Below are 19,500 nucleotides of genomic sequence, written 5' to 3'. Positions count from 1 at the left end.
TGTTAGATGCGGCGAGATCTACACTGCAAATTCAGTTGTTGCCATTTTGTCCCACGCATGTGAAGCCAAGGCTACATTTGGAGTTGGTGTCCTGGTCCTAACTCTGCGGCTCCAAGAAAAACATGCAGAAAAACTGGCGCAAAGAGGAGCAGAGGACACGCCACCCAGGGCTCACAGTTGGCCACCTCGGTCCTGGAGCACAGGTCAAAGGGCATCACCAGCCCCTGACCTCTGAAGTTTATACTTTGGTTGACTCAAACCTAAACTAGCAGATGAGGCCCCTCCCACCCTTCCAGAACCCCAATCAGACTAACTCTTGCACATTTGGGTGGGATTTACATACATGGTTCTACCTGGTTCTCTGGAATCTCCCTGGGCCACCCACAGCAGCGACGCCAGGAAGCCAGCCATGCCATCAGCTCTGCTTCTGTGCCTCCTCACTCAGCTGCCCATACGGTAAGTGGGCGGCGTGAAGGCAGGACAGATACGGAAAAGTAAGTCTGGGAAGGTGGAACCTGCATACCCAGGATTCTCAACAACAAAGTTTCTTGCTCTCTTTGCTTAAGCCCAGAAGCCATTTCCAACAGACCATCTCCTGGGTCTGCTCGCAACGACAATCCCAGAAACCTTCCGCCCCATCTCTGAGCAGGTGTGCCCCAGGCAAAAGGGGCCTCTTATGGGTTAAGCTGTGATCCCATCAAAAGCAGTATGTGTAGGGGCAGCGGGGGGTGGGGGGGGGGCGTTCAGGTGGTTCAGAGTCTGACTCTTGGTTTCGGCTCAGGACATGATCTCAGGGTTGTGAGACTGAGCCCTGCACAGGGCTCTGCACTCAGCATGGAGTTGGCTTGAGAGTCTCTCTGTCCCTCCCACTCGTGCTCTCTCTCTCTCTAAAATATATAAATAAGTCTTTAACGGGGAAAAAAAAAATGTATGTTGAAGTCCTAACCCCCAACACCTCAGAAGGAGACCTTAGTGGCCAAAAGGGTCTGTCTTCTCAAGGTAAAATGAAGTCATTAGGATGGGCCCCAATCCAGTATAACTGGTGTCCTTATAAAAAGGGACATTTGGACACAGAGACAGACATACACGAAGGGAAGGTGATGTGACATGGAGAATCCCATCCGGAAGGTAAGGAACAGCTGGGGCTCGCAGAAGCCAGGAGAGGGCCGTTCTCCCTCACAGCCCTCAGAGGGAACCAAGCGTGCGAACGCCTGGACTCCAGACTGCAGGCCTCCCGAGCTGACGGGTGATCAGCTCCGTGGTTTAAGTCCCCGGCCGTGCGGTGCTCTGTTACAGTGCCCCAGAAAGCAGATACACCCCCCGTCCCTGGGACACGGTGCTGGACAGGAAGACAGCCGGACGGGCCACTCACCTTGTTTAGGGGGCACGGCTTTGCCCTTGGCCCGTCAGACGTCCAGGGCGGAGGCAGGCATCCCTAACGTAAGCGGCCTCCGGGCTGCAGGAAGGGCACCGGCAGGCGTTCATGTAGTCCCGGTGTTCGGTGAAGCTGGGAACTGGGCTACTTTCCCACAAATAGGGCTGAAAAGAAAAGAACATTTAATCACCACCCAATTGGCCTATGAATTAAGAAGGAAAAGCCCCAAAACAGCACAAAGGGAGCATCACCAGAGCCTCCACAGAAGATCCTTACTATCCTGCCTCCCTGTTCCCCAAGAGCCCAGTGTGAGACGTAAGGACGGACGTCCATTTACATTTTCACCAGGACAGAACTGCCACCAACAGCAAACACGGGCCCACAAAGGAACAAAGACAGAGAGGGCCAAGGAGGAGAGACACAGACTAGTGGCTGAAGAAGGCTGTCCGTGTGTCCTGGAACTAGGAACGGCAGCCCTGTGCTCTGACGCCAGCACGGGTATGTTCCTCTTGCCCACTAGCTTGAGAGAAAAAGATGAGGTCACTCGTTTGTCAGGGAGCCAGGCAATGAGCTTGGTCACTGCAACGAGGCATGGGGCCGGCATTTCCAAACATCCCTCAGCCAAACCCATTTTATAGCTGGATGTTAGAAATGAGGGAGCCTGGTTGAACGAGGACAAGAAATGGCCAACGTATCTCCAAGCAAGTGCTCCCAGAGACCACAGGGGCTGGAGCCCCACCTGGCTCCACAGTCGCACCAAGTCACCTGCCTCCTCACCAAAGTCCCTCCTGCAAACCAGCCCCCAACCCTATCCTTAGCCCCATCACCCTCAACTCCCCCTGTTCTAAGGACCAGGAGTTACAGGACGTGGGGCTGTAGAGAAAAGACACTCCCCAGATTACTCTGCTTCGGCTCACAGGATTCCCACTCTGAATGTGTGCCAATCTTTTTTTTCTTAAGATTTTACTTTTTTAAAGTAATCTCTACATAGAACATGGGACTCGAACTCACAATCCCGAGACCAAGAGTCTCACACCCTACCGACTGAGCCAGCCAGCTGCACTGCCACGCTTTTCTTAATACATGAAACTGTTTTTCCTAAAAGCAGATTCCCTCCGATTCTACTCAGAACACATGTGATCCCCCACTTAACCACAGAAACCTGGGCATAATCTCTGACCGCCTTCCTTCACAGCCAATGACCTAACCCAGGACCCCCGTCTCCCAGGGCGGCAGGCCCCTGCTCTGGGCCCACAGATGGCCACAGCTTCACGCCAGCCTCTCTGCGGCCAGCCTGCCCTCCTCTCCCTCCACACAAACAGCAGGCTCTCTCTACAAGGAAAATCAGACCCAGCAGTGTCCCTGCTTAAAATTTTACCAGGGTTTATCAACATCCTTGGAAGAAAAGCCAGAGCCATTTTTCTCTATGAAAGCTACAAGGGTCCCAAACCCCAGGAACGCTCTGGGCTAGAACCTCCCGCCGCTAGCATGGGTGACCTACCTGCCGCGTCCTGCAGGGGGTGCCAGCCATCAGTACAGGCCCTGAGCACAGGCGTGTAGTCACAGGCGGCCCCCACAGATGCGAGACCCCTACTGCACTATGTGGCCCTTTGTTGTGCCTGTTCAAGCGTGCCGCACTCAGGCAGCAGCCAGGCCCCGCAAACGTCCCCAGGGCCACGGCACTGTAGATCTGGGAGCCAGCCATCCCCACACACCCAGGTGCAGGGGGCGAGGTGAGGAGGCCTCCCTCCATCCTCCCGTCTCACCAACCTGGAGTCCAGCGTGGTTTATAAACTCTCCCAGAGGTCCCCACGGCCTTTCCTATAATGTGACCTTGCTCACCACGCCCCCAACTCTGATGGTGTTTATCATCTTCAATTTCAAATGGCCCCAAACCCCTCTATAAAATAAAGGGCACACGGGGTGCCTGGAGGCTCAGTGAAGCGTCTGACTCTTGAGCTCAGCTCAGGCCTGATCGCAGCGTCCTGAGTTCACGCGGGGCAGGGAGCCTACTTAAAGAAATAAAATAAAAGAGGGGCACCTGTGTGGCTCAGGTGGCTAAACGTGCAACTCCTGATTTCAGCTCAGGGTTGTGAGATCGAGTCTTTCATCAGGCTCTGCCCTGGGTGTGGAGCCTGCTTAAAATTCATATATTCTCTCTCTCTCCCCAAAAAATAAAATAAAATGAAGGCTGCAAAGGTGGGGGGACCATTTTATGTGACTCTACCCACTGGCCCTTAGCCCTAACCTCTGGAGATTCTCTACCCTGAGCTTTCCATCCTGAGCTCTTTGTCAATCCCTGCTCACCCTTGGTCAAGCTGACCCCTCTCTCTACCGCTTATGCAACCACCCCCACTCGTCCTTTGCTTCTCAGCTCCCGGCCCACCCCCTCAGTCCGCTCCATAGCTCTGTCCAACCCCACGTCGTGGTGAATTGTCTGCTCATCTGTAGGCCCCACGAGACTAAGAGCTGCATAAAGATAGCTGTGGGCCCTGCTGCGGTTCGCATCCCCAGGCCAGGGCAGAGCTCTGTGGCTGCTCGGAGAATGTGAAGGGGGAAAGAAGGGGGAAGTTCTGACTCCCCAGTGAAGTCCTGCGAGCACCAAGTCCCCTCCGATGGTGGCCATGGCTCCCAGGTAAGTCCCTGCAGTGGCCACTACCGGCCATTCCCGAGCAGTGGGCACCATCACAGCGACGCCAGACTGTCAGGGGCCATTTATTTTGTAAACTCAAATTAACAGGAAGCAATTTCATTACCAGATAGTGCTGCTTGATGAGTTCATTCTAATTCAGGGCTTATTTTTAAATGTCCTTAAAAGCTGTGCAGAGCAGGCTAAAGAGCTGAGTCTGATACAATGGAAATTGCGTGACACTATGTCTCACCTGGGAACAGCCATACACCAAAGCCTTTCCCATTCACTGTGAGGCCCTCTTCCAGTCACAGAGCTCCCCTCCAGTGTGAAGAGGGGGTGGACAGGGGTGTGCATACTAAGCTGGGCTTTGGAGACTGAGGGCCCAATTAGAGAAGGAACTCAACTCAGCAAATGCTTCTCCACCCTGGAGAAGCTCGCGGCCTGGCCAGGACAAAGACACATGCAAAGAAGAAATCTCAGACTTACCTACTCCATGAGCCAAGCCAGTGGGAAGCACCAAGGAGATGAGCCAAAGACCAGTCCCCAGAGAAGGAGGCGTCCCACAGGAGGGATCACAAGTCAGGGCAAACCGTTTAGCCCAAATCTCCCCCAGGGTCAGTGTAAAGCGGGTGTAACATTCAAAAAGACACAAAGTCTGGCCGTCAGAAGTCGTTGCAAAGAAATTTCAACTCTGACTTGGCATTTCTTAAGGAACACTTTGCATTTTCCTCTCTCACTCCTCCCCACAACTGTGCCCGAATCTCTCCCTCTCCCCCTCCTGCCCACACAGCCTTCACCCCTGGCTGTTTATTTCGTCAATCAACTTCCTTTATTTCCCCCTTACGCATCACCCAGGTTCCCCTTCCTCAGAACAAAGCATCTGCACCACCTGGGAACTGTTAGAAATGCAAATGCGCGGACCCGGGATGGATCTGCTGAATCAGAAACCCTGAGATGGGGCCCAATGACCCGTATGTCACAAGCTGCCCAGCGGATTCAGAGAACTTTAGAGCCACGGCTATACATTAAAGGGGAGCCCAGCAGCTGATCCACAGCGAGGCTCCTCCCTACCCCTCTCTGCCCTGCCACTTCGTTTCAGTCTCTTGTACCCATTCTCCTGATGAGACATTAGAGAAATCTGGAAAACAAGCTGGCCAAGACTAGAACTCATAAGAGACCGGGCAAGGACAGACCATCCTCTGGCAGGGGGTGGAGGTGCAGGAGAACGCCTGGGGACGCTTGTATCTTTCCCACCGTTCAGGAGTGGGATCTCTACCATGAGACAAGGAGAGGAGACCGCATTGGTGTCCCAGGGCTCACCGTCAGTCCGGTCGCTCTGAGGCTGCTGTTCGCCCTCTGCTGCAGACGCCCAGGATTCAGATAGTCCTGCGGCTGCTTCCTGGCAATCTGCCCACAGCTGGAGACCCCCTGCCCTCTACAGAGGTCCACGTCACCCCATTCTGGGGCTACCAATGGGATCACACAGTCACGATGTGTGGCTCGAGGCAAAAAGGATGGGGGTACCTCTGGCTCTAGGTGGGAAGGATTCATGTGTTACTGTAGGGACTGGGAGCAACACCGGCTCCCCCAGCCAGGGGCTGGAGGCCACGGCCCCAGGCGGGGGTCAGTGCCTCTCTCCCCTCTGGCCTCCCTTCAGCATTGTTCCTCAGGAGCCTGGGTTCCTGGCAGGTGAACAAGGACATGAAAGAAGGTTCCCTGGGACTGCTTATTCTTTGCACAGCCAGTGAGGCTTCAGAAGGCAGATGACATACCCGGTGTTCACAATACTTTCATCCCGCTTGACTGCCTTCCGCATCCCTCATTTCTGTGATGGAGGGGGCTGGTGTGATCCCAATTATACAGATGAAGAAACTGAGTTGAAGTCTTTCACAGTGAGAATGCGGGGCATGATGGGCAACACCTGGGAGCTTCTTGGAACCCACCGCAGCCTCCTGAATCAGATCCTGCCCGAGCAAGAGCCCCCTCAGTGTGCGAAGCGCCGGGCTGGGTCATTCCCGGAGCTCTGAGGCCAGTCCCACCTTCTTCCGGAACTAATGATGCCACACGTGGAGAGGTAAGAACCGAGGGGGTTACTAGCAAAAGCCTATAAAAGAGCCCCTGTTCTCCAGCAGGGGGCCTCCGTGAAGCCACCTCTTCTCCGTTCAGCGATCCTGCGGGAGGGGAGATGGCCGACTGCATTCTCCGAACTCCGGGACTACTTCGGGGCGGAAGGCTCTAAGCATGGCGACCTCAGGCAAAGGCAGAGCGATGCTGCCCTCTTGTGGCAGCCTCCGTGCTGCAGCTCATCCGAGGCCACAGCACAGCCAGGGGCGGGAGGGCCGGTTCTCACACAGCCAGGGCCGTGCAAACGAGGCTATATTCTTAGCGATTCCCTTCTGGAGGGCAGAAGCCCCATATTCTAGCCAAACAACGTTCTGGAACATTAATGTTCGTCAGACAGCTGGAGTGGGGATTCTAGCTCTGCCATCCACCTGCTCTGCGTGCTTCACCTGCTTGGGTCACCCTTCGTCATCCACAAAGTGCAGGCTTGGGCTTGGGATCCGATGTGAAGTAGAGTTCTAATGCTTTGGGGTTGTTATTCATTGAAAATAAAGCCCTGGCGTATGCAGGCATTCCCTGAGCGCCTTCTGCATTGCGAGCTTCATGCTGGCTGGGGGGTCGTTTCGAGCTAGGCAGAGCCCACGCTTCAGTTGTAGGAGGTAGAAGAGACAAGGACAGGAGGAGTCAGAGGAATGGCCCCCCCGCCCGGCCTGGGGCTGCCCTTACTGCGGGGGCCTCTCCAATTTCTGCGTCTGATCCCGCACAGTTCTCCTGGCCCTCACGGCAATCTCCCTAATAGTCTCCTCACTCGTCCTCGGAAATGCTTTGCTGGGATTTACATCTTGCAAGCTCAGCCACTGAGATGGTTTTCCAAGTGTTTCCAGATTTCTCTTCCCCAAGCATTAGCCAAGTGTTAACTGAATAGTATATTTAAAAGTTTTAAGTGCAAGTAGAAAAGAACAATGTGGTGGGGATGGGCCCGCTAACTTGGGGTAAGAAAAGTTATTTGAAGTGTTCTCTCTCCCTCCATGGATCCAAGACTCCAAATCCAACAGTGCACCTGGCCTTCGAAGGAAATACATCCAGACACAACCAGTGAAAAGGCCCCAACACAACTCTATTTGTTTTTTGTTTTTCTGCTTGTTGTGCTTGGTTCTGGGAAATTGCACTGAGAAGTATATATCCCCACATTCTCCCTCTGACCTGAGGACAGGTGCCAAAAGTGGAGTGATAGGGTCAGTGTTAGCTTGGCACTTGCCCATGGCTATTGGACAAATCTGGAAAGCAGTCTGCGCCTTGCCGACTCCTCTGAGGGGCTTCCCGGCCCTGATCCCTCAGAAATTTACTCTATCGTCTCCTAAAGTGTTGCTTCTATCAGAGCATGGCCATGTTTCCATTTTGCCTCCTAGTCTGAAAAGTCACCTCATTCATTTCTCCACCTAGGATGGCTACTCCCAATAGCAGTATCCAGCTCAGAGAACAAGGGCACTGAGGCTCGTGTCCCAGGCTGCTCCAGCCGGAAGCAAGGGAGAAGGAATGCACTGTCAACTCCAAGACAGCCACGGTCCGCAGGTAAGTGGTGGGAAGAAGCCCCATTTGCACACTGGACCGTGGACCCAGGATGCTGCCCAATCTCCCTTCTCCCCAAGCTGATCTGTCATTCCAACAAGGCCACACTTCTTGACCAAGTACTCTCCACCTGGAGCTTCACCGCGAGCCCGAGGCCCGGCTCCCACACTCAGAAAGCGCCCCCACAGCCATTGCCACCTGTCCCTTCTCAAACTCCCCTGCTCCCTAAACCTGCCTCATGCATGATCGCTCCTCTCTGGCAGCTCATTTCCTCCAAAACTTCCACTTGCTCTTCCTGACACATCCCAACTCAAGCCTTCAGTCCCTAAACCAGGAAGGCACCCCAATCCCCAAAGCTTCCTTCCACGCCCACTACAGCTTTGGGACCTCTCAACTCCATCTTGAATGACTTTCTAGTCCTTCCCTCACCAGACTCCCACCAGCCTCACACCAGCTTGTCCACGGACTCTACACACTTGAAGTTCTACTTCTCTCTCATGTCTGCTGCTCCAGGTTCAAAAGCTGGGAACCATTCTTTTAAAACATTTTGTCATTATAAACTTCCAAAATGCTTATTACAGAAATCTGAGAAAATATCAAGCAAACAGACAAACAGCAGTCACCCACAATTCCACCTTGGAAGGAAACCATTTCACTCTGAAACATCCATCTGGTTTCGGTTTTTATGCAGAGTTCATGGTCCTTCCAAACATGGGAAGCTGTGCGCATATTTTCCTTAACCTACATTTCTCACGTAAAAATACAATATTCTTTCTATTAAAGCCACTTTTAAAAAATGATTGAAATACATCAAGTGCGCAGAAGCGTATCAAGAGCCAGACCAACAAAACCTCGAGGCCCTGAAGCCTGCATTGCTTGACCGTGTCATTATGCCACAGAGCTTAACTACATTCCCAGCTTCGAGCAGCAGAGTTGTTTTGTTTTGTTTTTTTAAGATTTATTTGACAGAGAGCACAAGCAAGCAGGGAAAGTGGCAGGCAGAAGCAGGCTCCCCACTGAGCAGACCCCCCATGGGGCTCCATCCCAGGACCCTGGGATCATGACCTGAGCAGCAGACACTTAACCGACTGAGCCACCTGGACGCCCGGCAGAGTTCTTATTTTCAAATCTTTCTGTTCCTTCAGTAGCAGCACCTACCATTTCCCCCTTCGTTTGGCTCATTCCCTCAAACATGGATTATTTTTAATGTCCTACTACCTCCAACTTTTCCCAGATCCAACCCATTCTACATACATCACATGGGTATCCCTAAAACACCATCCTCTCAGGCTAAAAGATCTGTAGCCCCCAGTGCTCCACACCAGAACCCCAATGTCTCAGCCCCTCCACTCACAACAGCTCTATAAAAAACACTTCATATGCTTGAGGGGGAAAAAATCTCAAAGGCCACTGGTGTAATGCCTCCCCGTGAATCCTCACCAACCCCATTGAGCTCTGAAGCTCTTCATGTCAAGCTCAAGCTGCCACATTGCAAAACCTTCACACCAGCCCGGGTTTCACCTCCAACACCTTCTTCCTCAATGACACGCAAGGCACTGGCTCCTCTCCTCAGTAAAGGGGACGGTTACTCTCTTTCCACACCCCTGTTGCTCTGGATACCGCTTGCTGGTCCCAGGATTCCCACTTAATTTACCATGTGCCCACTCCTTTCCCAAAGTCAGAAACCCAAGAGAAAGCCAAGCCTGCTGCAGACACATTTGTTGAAAGTGGCTGGCACAGGCCCTACTGGTAGGCCCTGGCAGCTCAGCTCCTCTTAACAAAGCACAGGACTGTTAAGTGGCAGGACTCCAGGGAGTAAGGCCCCACACCCTGCCCCATGTAGGCCCCAAGCGTTGTAGTTAGGTCTCTCCTGACAGCTTCATCCCCTTTCAACACTCATTACTATCCCACATTCGCACCAATGCTCGTGCGCGCACACACACACACACAAGCACTACACATCCAGTGGTGGCAAGTGTTACTAGCATACTCCAGGCCATGGAGTTCTTCAAAGGGGCAGGGATCAGTCCTGGCACTGGTCCTCAATGGTGCCATAACCCACCTTCTGCTGTTGTCAAAACCCTCAGAAGGACGGACAACACAAGAGATAGATTCCTATGTACCAGAGAACTGGGCCAACATTCAACATGGAACTTTGAGTACAGAAAAAGAGCAACTTCTTGCCACCTGTTAACAAGTGCAATTTAGTTAAGAGGACTCCTACCTCTGGAGTTTTCGTCGTGTGCGTGCACACACACACACACACACACACACACACACGCCCTTCATTAGAAAATTAAGGAAACCATTCCTGAGTGTAAGACAGGTTTCTTTTATTAATTTTTCCTAAACTTGGCTGTTCATTTAATGTTTCTCTTAGTGTAAGAACGTGACCTGGAGCTTTAACAAACCAATTTGGATAATGCAACCTGGATAAATGCTTGTCTGCAAACAAGTCATCAATTATCACACACACTCTCTGTCTTGGCCTCCAAGTAAATCCAATTGGTCTTAAAGCCTGTCTAAACAGAGAGCAAGCAGACCACATCATCTTATTTCTAGTTTAAACTTTAAACTTCAATTTCATCCCCATCCCACACCCACACCCTCCCCCACACAAAAAGTTTTCTTAGAAGAAATGGCCATTGCGGACTGAGTCAGTTGCATAAGAATTGGCTTAATCCTGCAGCCAGCACGCCAGAGTAGCTACTGGCCTCACTGCAGGAACTCAAAGCATGACAGGTACAGAATGGATAGACACTCTAAGGACAGGGCCAAGTCCTGGTGCTACAAGGCTTCTGTGCGAGCTTATGCACCGACGTAAATACACTTCACCTTCCACCTCTAAGCAGTGTTTCTCTATAGCACTTCAGAACTTGGTAACACTCTAAAACTGTTTAGTGCAGAGATGGACAGAAACTTATTCTAAATAGGCAAAGATCATCTTATTTCTAACATAGGCCAAAATTAACAGAGAGATACTCTGTTACACAGATAACAATTATTACAAAGATCCAAAATGTAACCAACAAAGCTTGTAACAGTTTCTAAGGCAGAGACCAGCTATGGCCTCTAATACAGGCTTCCCTCGGAGTTTCCCAAATGCTGCCCTCCTATCAACACGGCCACAAAGGGCAGTCACAGGGAACGCTCTGGTGCACCTGACACTGGCCACGCAGTAAGAATGAGGTGTGGCTCACGTCAGACACCATGCTTCTTTAACACTAATTTCAGACTCATCCAGTACAGTCCAGTGTATCTTAGGGTTTGGGTTTTGTTTTTTGTTTTTTTTATCTGTCAGCTGTTTAACACATAAATTGGCAGGTTCCTGGCAGGTATTAACACTTAACATACAAATGATTGTGAATGAGCTAAAAAGAACGTTTAACTCTTGCCCTAGGACTTCAAGCTATACCTCAAATTTACACAGAACATCTCTCACCTGAATGAGCAGGCCAGGATACAAATCTTTACACCGTAATTAACAAGAATCAGTTCCTCAGCTCAATTTACCATGCCTGTATCCAACAATACATCTATCCAATTCTAACTTTCCAAAGAGAAAATTATTTAGACTTGATGTTCGGGGTATTTGTGAACGCACTTTCAGGAACATACTTTCTCAGGAAGAGCTTCCAGGTCCAAAATCCTCAGTTATCAACTTGCTGCTGGTGAAGGGGTCTATTTTCCCAAGAGCAGCACATGGCATTTGTAAGAGGAGCTCCCTCACCGGGGGCAGGGGGAGGTAGGGGTGGGAGTCGAAGTGGAGTGAAGTGCAGTGTGAAGGAGCTCAGCGCACGCCCCTCATGTTCTGCTATGTTAATCCAGGCCATGCCATGCTCTAGCCCTCAGAAAGAGGGGGCCCCATCCCCACACCAGGCGGGGAGGCTTCATGGCAATCTCTACAACAGATTTTTGAAGCACAATTTCAAGAGTTCCTGCCACATAGGTCACAATGAAAAGTCTGCTTGACAGCTAGTTAGAGCCTTTGCTTATAGCCCAGCTTTCCAAAACAAACTTATCCTTGTGTAAGCATGATTAAACATAAAAGAAGTGAAGCAGAAGCTCGGTAAGTAAGACTAACTGGGCTTCTAAATAGTACCATTATGAAAAAGATACAATGCACTTAATTTCTGTATCTAACTATGTAGAAGTCAAAATGCTCCATACATTACCTATATCCCCTCCCACGAAATCCCCTAAAAACTGACTAAGAAATCTCCAGTATTTGATTGCTCTAGTTGATATTCAGAACAAAGTTGACAACTTAAAGCTTTATAATAGTCTGTTTTAATATAAACAATTGTTGGAATCAATCAATGTCCATTTCAGGAAGCTTCTTGTCTGACTCCGAAGGCACAGCTGCGTCTGCACCCTGCTCGGCAGCCTGAGGGCCTGGGCTGTCTCCTTGTCCATCCACTGGTCCATTCTGCTCTGCATTTTTTTGCTCCTCTTTTGGAGGTTCCACTTTGGGTTTGGGCTTGGAAATTATAGGGCTACAGATACTCATCAGCTCCTAGAATGGCAGAGGAAAGAAAACCGTGGGTTCTTAAAGATCACCAATTTTACATGACATTCTCAACTTAAACCCAAGTCCACCCCCTCCCAACCAGAAGCCAGAAACTGAGATGCACTAATGAAGTTCCCTCTTCAGTGTCACTTTAAGGACCCTTAACAATAAATAACAAGGCTGACAAGAGACTATGAGATACTCAGAGCCATGAACTACCTTCATTTTCGCTTCGATCTCTTTTGCCTTGACAACTGGATCCACGGTCAGACTCTGCTTGCTCTGCAGGTTCAGTCTGTTATTCATCCACTCCATGGCCTCATTCGTGCTTTTCTCCACCTTCAGCATGTCTGCCGCGTCCAAATGGTCATACTGGTCCTCCTGCAACCACAGACCACCAGGCAAGTGTCACAGGACGATATTCTCCCCACCCAAATAGTACCTAGTTGTTTGCCGTCTTTCAAAAAGGTACAGTCTTTCCAAAAATGAAGCACATTCAGCCTCACCATCCAAATGGACATTCGATTCCTTAAAATAATTAAGAAAAAATAACCCCGTTTTAAAAACACTCAGGATATAGACTTAAGGGCCAAAAACACTCTGAAGGGTAGCAATTAAAAGACTTCAATGGTATGAAAAGTACATGCTTGACACACAATCTTATGATGGTAATTTCACAAAGATGACATTACAGGTCACGAGACGTGAGAGCAGAGTTTAGGCATGCTAGTTAGGAACCAAAACAATAACGAATACAATTTCTAAAGGAGAGCCTTCAGCAACAAATTTTTAAAAAAAATAAGCCCAATTTATCACTCAAAAGTTTCTTACAAGGACTATCCATCAAGAACCTGGAGTAGAGTGGAGTGGTTAGGAACCCAAAATTTGTGAAGTCAGTCCTCAGGCCAAACCCCCCTCTCAAGAGTAACCTTGGGTGTTACTTAAGGACAGTGAGGCTTAAAGCAGTTAGAAGTTACCTGTTAACTATTACCGACATGACCGCCTACCTCATTAGGGTACTCTGAGGATTTAATGAAATAATATATTTATGGAATGTATATCACAAGCGCTCAAAAGAATTGTTAAGCAGTTTACTATTCAGACAGTCCTACATCTGCATAACAAACCAAACCACAGGCCTAATGGTTCGCAGAAGACCAGGACAGAGCAGGTTAAGTCACTGATGAAGAAGCATTTCACAGCAAGAAAAGGAAATCGAACAATATTGCTCACTTCCAAATTCTACCTATTAAAGAAAAGTAGTTCTTAATAAGACTCTATAAAATGTTATACACATTACACTAACATCCCCAAAAAAGTATTATTAAACATTGTAAAAAGAGCAAAAAATTGCTACGTAAATGCCTCAAAACTTTACCAAAATAACAGTAGGAAAAAAAAAAAAGATACCTTGTTTTTGAAAGAGCTGATTACTTTCATATACTGTTGGATTTGTTTCCCTAGTTCTTCAAATAATTTTGGTCTTTCTTCAGATTCCTGGAATCGCATCTTAATAGGTTGACCTAGATTCTTAACATAAGAAAGAATGCTTAACTATCAGGATAGTACTGTTTCTATAATTACTGAGATCTACCGTGAATTAAAGTACATTTCATCTCCATGTGCTTGATGTGAAAAGCTCAGTATCATTCCCCATGCCACTGAAATCTATCCTTAGGCTAGATAGGAGAATACACCTCTATACTATTCCACGTAGGGCCACTTCAACTTGTCACTGGAGTCCTAATTCTCAAAACACTGCAGGGAGACAATGCAAAAGAAGGTGCCTCCTGATAGTGATACGCAATCCTTAATAAGCATACCTGCCAAAAAATTTTTTGAAAACGAAATCTGATGAAGCCTCTAGATCTAACCATCATTTTACCCGGTGGTGATAAATAGCATAGAAGTGAATTAGAAAATAATAAATAGCACAGAACTGAAAATCAGCAAAATCCAGACTGGGTGAAAATCTGACCTAGGACATCTAATCCAGTTTTTTAAAATAAATTAATAAGGGGGCAGAAATGATGGAAGAACTACACAGAGTTAAGAGACAAAAGCATAAAATGTACAGTCCTTATGGGGATTCTCAGTCAAACAAACTAAAAACTAATTTATAAAACAACTGGAACTTGAAAACTGAACTTAAAAGTGATATTAAGGAATTTTTTAAAATGCGATAATAGTATAACTTAAGGTTACATTTTCTTTTAAATACCTACTGAAATATTTTCAGATTAAATATAACACGAGGGACTTTCTTCAAATAAATGGGAGTGGGAGGGAACAGAAACCAAACAAAACTGGCCATAAGCAGACAAGTCGACAAGCGTTAAAGCTATTGCTGTACTTGAATGTGTTTGACATCTCCCATAATGAAAAGTAAAGCAAAAGATTCCATTGGAGAGATCTCACTGGAAGCTCTTGTTATCCTTCCATAATGACAGGAAAACTGCCAGGTACTGTCCTTGAGCAATTCCATTTCAGAGGTTAATCACAATGGCCCAGTTTGATTGTACTGAAGTCATCAATCCACAGAAACGTGGAAAGTTCTTCCTATGTGTTTGCATCCTTTTGCAAACAAAGTCCTCAACCTTAGATCATTTTTTATATTTTTTAATAAAGTTTTATTCAAACACAATCACTTCATTCATTTAGAGTCCTTAACTCAGAGGAAAGGCATGACGCTGGACATGCACTAAAACACTCAGTATACCAGGAACAAACCAGGGACCTTCAGTTCTTCAGCCTAACACTCTCCAAACTGAGCTATTTCAGCATCCTCATTTTTTTGTACTTTTAAACCAGAAGGTTTAATGATCAAAATTCTTTAAATACAAAACAAGATACTTTGCTTTACCGAAAATCAAACCTATATAAACAACCTTGCCTCAACTGCACTATCGGTACCTTTAGGACAGGTCCCATCTTTCTAGTCTTTCAATCGCCACACCAAGAATGCAATCTCCTTCAGGAAACCATTTTAAGTCCAAACTGAATTTTCAGAAAAATAATTTTGTTACTATAAGGTTCTAAAAATAAGAAAATAACCGTAAGTGCTAAAGGGTATATTTCTTCAATCACTTTCAGCCTGTCTTCATTACTTGATATGACAATTCCTCCCAATTTTGAGATAAGTCCTTGGAAATTACAGTGTGGGTTCGGGTTTCAGAACACTTATGCTTTCAAGAACCATTGTTTTTTGTTTTTTTTACAGTCAGAAGGAAATGCTCTCCATCCTCCTGCTTTATTTTAAGTAAGCTCTAGGCCCAACATCAGGCTTGAACTCACAAATGTAACATCAAGAGTCACATGCTCCACCAACCGAGTCAGCCAGGCACCCCCAACAATCACTTACTTTTAATTCTGCCAATTTATCGACATAAACTTGCTTTGGCTGGTCTTCTCCATCCTCATATAACCAATTTTCAGTATCTTCTAGTTTCAAGGTAAAACTGTTACGATCCTAAATATGAATATTATGATTACATCAGTCAAAAATCAGCTGATTGACCAGTGAAGTCATAGGCAAAGGGTACAGTATCTGAATTGGCTTTAAAATACGGGGGGGGATGGGACAGACAGAGGACACAGACAAGAATGGCAATGTTGTTTTGCTTGGTATCTACAGTTAGTTTTATTATTCTCTCTGCTGCGGGGGATAGGTTTAAAATTTTGGCTAATTTGGTTATTTGAAAATTTCAGAAATAAAAACTGCATTTAAAAATATGTAAGCCAGGAGAGCCGGGGTGGCTCAGCCGGCTAAGCATGTGCCTTCAGCTCAGGTCACGATCCCAGGGTGCTGGGACTGAGCCCATCGGGCTCCCTGCTCAGTGGGGAGCCTGCTTCTGCCTCTCCCTCTGTCTGCCGCTCATGCTCATGCTCCCTCTTGCTCACTCTCTCAAATAAATAAATTTTAAAAAATAAAATAATGTAAGCTATAAAAAAATAAAACCTTGAAAGAAATGTAAGCTATGTAACTAAAATACTGTATTGCCTATTTGAAAGCTGCTAATAAGTAGGTCTTAAAAGTTCTCCTCACAAGAGAAAAGAACTTTTATAACTATGTATAGTGACAGATGTTTAACAAGACTTATGTGATCATTTCATAATATACACAAATATCATCATGCTGTACTCCTGAAACTAATGTTGTCAATTATACCTCAATTTTTTTAAAAAGTGAATGAAAATACAGAAACATGAGAGAAGGGTGGGCTGACTTAAAGAAAAATACCAGGTAAATAATAGCATGCAAATGTATCAAAAAGTGATGCATAAAAAAAAAAAAGGAAAAAAATGATGCATGACGACAAGACTTTGGGAAACCCAAAAGAAATACAAAATTTTTCCCCAGAAGAGCCCATTTTTAATCATTTGACTGTGTACCTATGGATGCCAGCAAATGTGCCTACCATATTTAAGGCTGCTCCCAGAAGACACCTAGTAGGGAGACACATACTTACATCTTCACTCACAAACTTCTCGTATTCCCCACTAAGCTTGTCTCTCATTTCGTACACATATTCTTCCACTGCGTTCTTGGCATCATTCCTCTCCTTCTCCAGTTTATCCTGCATGATCATCTTACCCTGAGAACAGTAGAAATTAGATCTTCGGACAACTGAGACAATATCCTCTTAAATATTAGTACTGTAATTTAAGAGTGGAGAATCCTTCTTCCCCAAATCCTCTTAGTTCTGCAAACCATCCAAGAAAGGAGAAGTGGAAGTATTAGTCCCCAGTAAATTATGAAGATATGAGTTCTCTGAGTGTGCTCAAAAAAAACAGTAATACAAATATCAAGATTTAGAAACTCAAAAGCAAAAATAAGGAAAAGAACTTAAGACAAGAGAACTTTAAGACACTTATTAGCTCCATGTCACAAGGTGGTATACTCTGCTGTAGGATTACTATACAATACCAAGAAAAGCAAATGATTCATAGTATAGTTTAAAAAAAAAAAAAAAACTTCAGAGACAATAATTAATTCAATAATTTGTGCACCAGGGTACCAAACCTCGCATCACTCACAGTAACAAGAGTTCAACACTGACTAGCAATAGGGGAAGGAACTAATACACAAAACAGCACTACCACTAATGCTCTGATTTCTCCTACTGATCAACATCCATGACCCACCACCTCAAACATCCCAAGCTCCCAAGTGGACACACACACAAATGAATGCTACCACCTCTAAACCAAAGACATAATGTCAAAGATGTCTTAACAGAGCTTCTAGCTATGGACACATAAAACCATAAAAGAATTCTGGTATCACATGGGATTTGCCCTTGAAGAACTCAAAATTCTGAAATTACTGCCTTGAACACCGAACAACTAAAAATGCATAAAAGTCACCAAAGAGTCTGGACACTATGGCCACATTAATCTGTTAGCTTCTTGTTCTAAAAGACCTGAAATAACCACCTCATTTTCAATGTACAAGTTGAGCATCTCTCTGTCTATCTGCCACAAGAGCTGGTTCTCAATTGGCAGGTCCACGGTACTGGTCTTCACTTTGGCCTTCTTGGCTTGAGGTGGTTGGTCCATCTTTTTGTCTTTTGATCCAGCTTGAGAGGTCTAAAATAACAAGAAATCATTATTAACAAACACATATACAGACTATCTTAAACTTCCCAATGGGTCAGGTTTAAAGAGCTCTTTTTGGTTTTTTATTAGTTTGCTCTCTAATGATATAAATAACCTGGGATGACTACTTATAGTATCTAGAAAGTTAAAAACATTAATATTATATGAGTAGTCAAATCCAAAGAGACAGAAAGTAACAGTGGGTGCCAGGTGCTGGGGGGAGGAAAAGTGAGGGAACGGGGAGTTGCTGTTTATTGGGCACAGAGTATCCATTTGGCAAGATGAAAAAGTTCAGAAGACTGGCTGCACCACAACGTGAATACACTTACTACCACTGCACTGTGTGTACACACACACACACACCTCCATAATCCCACAATCAGTACATTATTAAATATTCTCCAATTTTCTTCCACTCTTCTCTAAATATACAGACGTGCATATGAAATTAGGAGGGAAAGGGTATGAAATTTTTATGGTTCAGAAACACATTACCAATAGGATTTCCAAACTGTCTGTACCAATTGACATCGTCACAAAGAGTGAGGGAGACCGTCCACAGTGCCCCAGCCACAGAGAGTATCTGTTTGCCATTGTCTATTGTTTTCTCTGGGTCAATAACCTTTTCTCACACACTTATAAACCACACTTATTTCTTCACATTGCCTCATCATATTTCAACCAACATCTCTTAAGATTTTAGTGATCTTTTCCCCCTCAACTGATGGACTTTTCTTATAATTTCTTTAATACATCTGTACGAGTTTTTACTGTTGAACGTGTCCATCTTCTCCTTTGTGATAACTTTCACTGCTTTCATGCTCTCAAAGCCCTGCATGATCCCCCGACTGGAAAGATACTCATTCCAGTTGTTTTTTTATTTAACTTTCAAATTCATCTGATCAACGTGCTGCTCACGGACATGAGGCACAATTGCAAACTTGTTTCCACCTCCTACCCAAGTTAAGTCAGTTTCTAAAATGTATTTAGCATTTGAAAAAAAAAATAAAGTTTATTTAGCATTTTTATTTCACTTCATACTAGGAAAGGCACCAGTTCTCAAGCCACCTCAATGAAGAAGCCTAAGCAACAAACACCCCCCTGAAATCTTCCACTGCCCCGCAGCATGTTATGGGGGAAAGCAGCTCTCTCTTCTCACCAGCTCCCCACGTACACCCCAAATAAGTACTTCTCTCTCACCCTGCTGCCCCCAACAACATGAAGGGCTTTCCACCCTGGAAAAGGCCATTCCTTTTCCTCCTCCCATTATATTTTCTTTTTTATGAGTATCTGCATAGCCAAATGGAAGTACACTTTATTAACTGATGTGAAAATGAGTAAGAGACTGAAGCCATCTACAGGCTCTGCTGAATTTTTAAAATGCCACAATCAGAAATACCTCACAAAGTGAGACTCTGCAATGTCATAACTTGAAAGAAAACATGCTTTCAATACTGACACCAAACTTAAACATGAAAACTTGGAAGTTAGAATTAAAAAACAGGATTGTAAAGGATTAAAAAATGTTACGTATTCTTTTAAATAAATACCTGAGATAAACATACTATTTACACTATTTACAAAATACATGTAAATACGATATTATTTAAAACACTATCTTTGGGGCGCCTGGGTGGCTCAGCACATTAAGTGTCAGCCTTTGGCTCAATTCGTGATCCCAGATCCTGGGATCAGGCCCTGCGTTGGGCTCCATGCCCAGCAGGAGAGTCTGCCTCTCCCTCTGCCCTTCTACCA

The 19,500-nt window shown here is 46.2% G+C and overlaps 1 protein-coding gene across 1 annotated transcript in view; it reads right to left on the bottom strand.

Moving 5' to 3' along the window:
• Window positions 1-11,911: 11,911 nt before the first annotated feature.
• Window positions 11,912-19,500, bottom strand: part of HSPA4 (heat shock protein family A (Hsp70) member 4) — a 63,416-nt gene continuing 55,827 nt past the window's right edge. Inside the window, exons 18-23 of the mRNA XM_026507973.4 lie at window positions 17,584-17,736; window positions 16,617-16,742; window positions 15,509-15,616; window positions 13,558-13,677; window positions 12,367-12,528; window positions 11,912-12,153 (exon numbers count right to left, since the gene is read on the bottom strand). Of these exons, the coding sequence (XP_026363758.1) occupies window positions 11,950-12,153; window positions 12,367-12,528; window positions 13,558-13,677; window positions 15,509-15,616; window positions 16,617-16,742; window positions 17,584-17,736 (873 nt within the window). The 3' untranslated portion in view covers window positions 11,912-11,949. The remainder of the gene's footprint in view (window positions 12,154-12,366; window positions 12,529-13,557; window positions 13,678-15,508; window positions 15,617-16,616; window positions 16,743-17,583; window positions 17,737-19,500) is intronic.

This window comes from Ursus arctos, unplaced genomic scaffold (genome assembly GCF_023065955.2).
Source record: "Ursus arctos isolate Adak ecotype North America unplaced genomic scaffold, UrsArc2.0 scaffold_5, whole genome shotgun sequence".
NCBI classification, from domain to species: Eukaryota; Metazoa; Chordata; class Mammalia; order Carnivora; family Ursidae; genus Ursus; species Ursus arctos.
The sequence above is the reverse complement of the archived record's forward strand: the minus strand, read 5'-3'. Positions and strand labels throughout refer to the sequence as shown.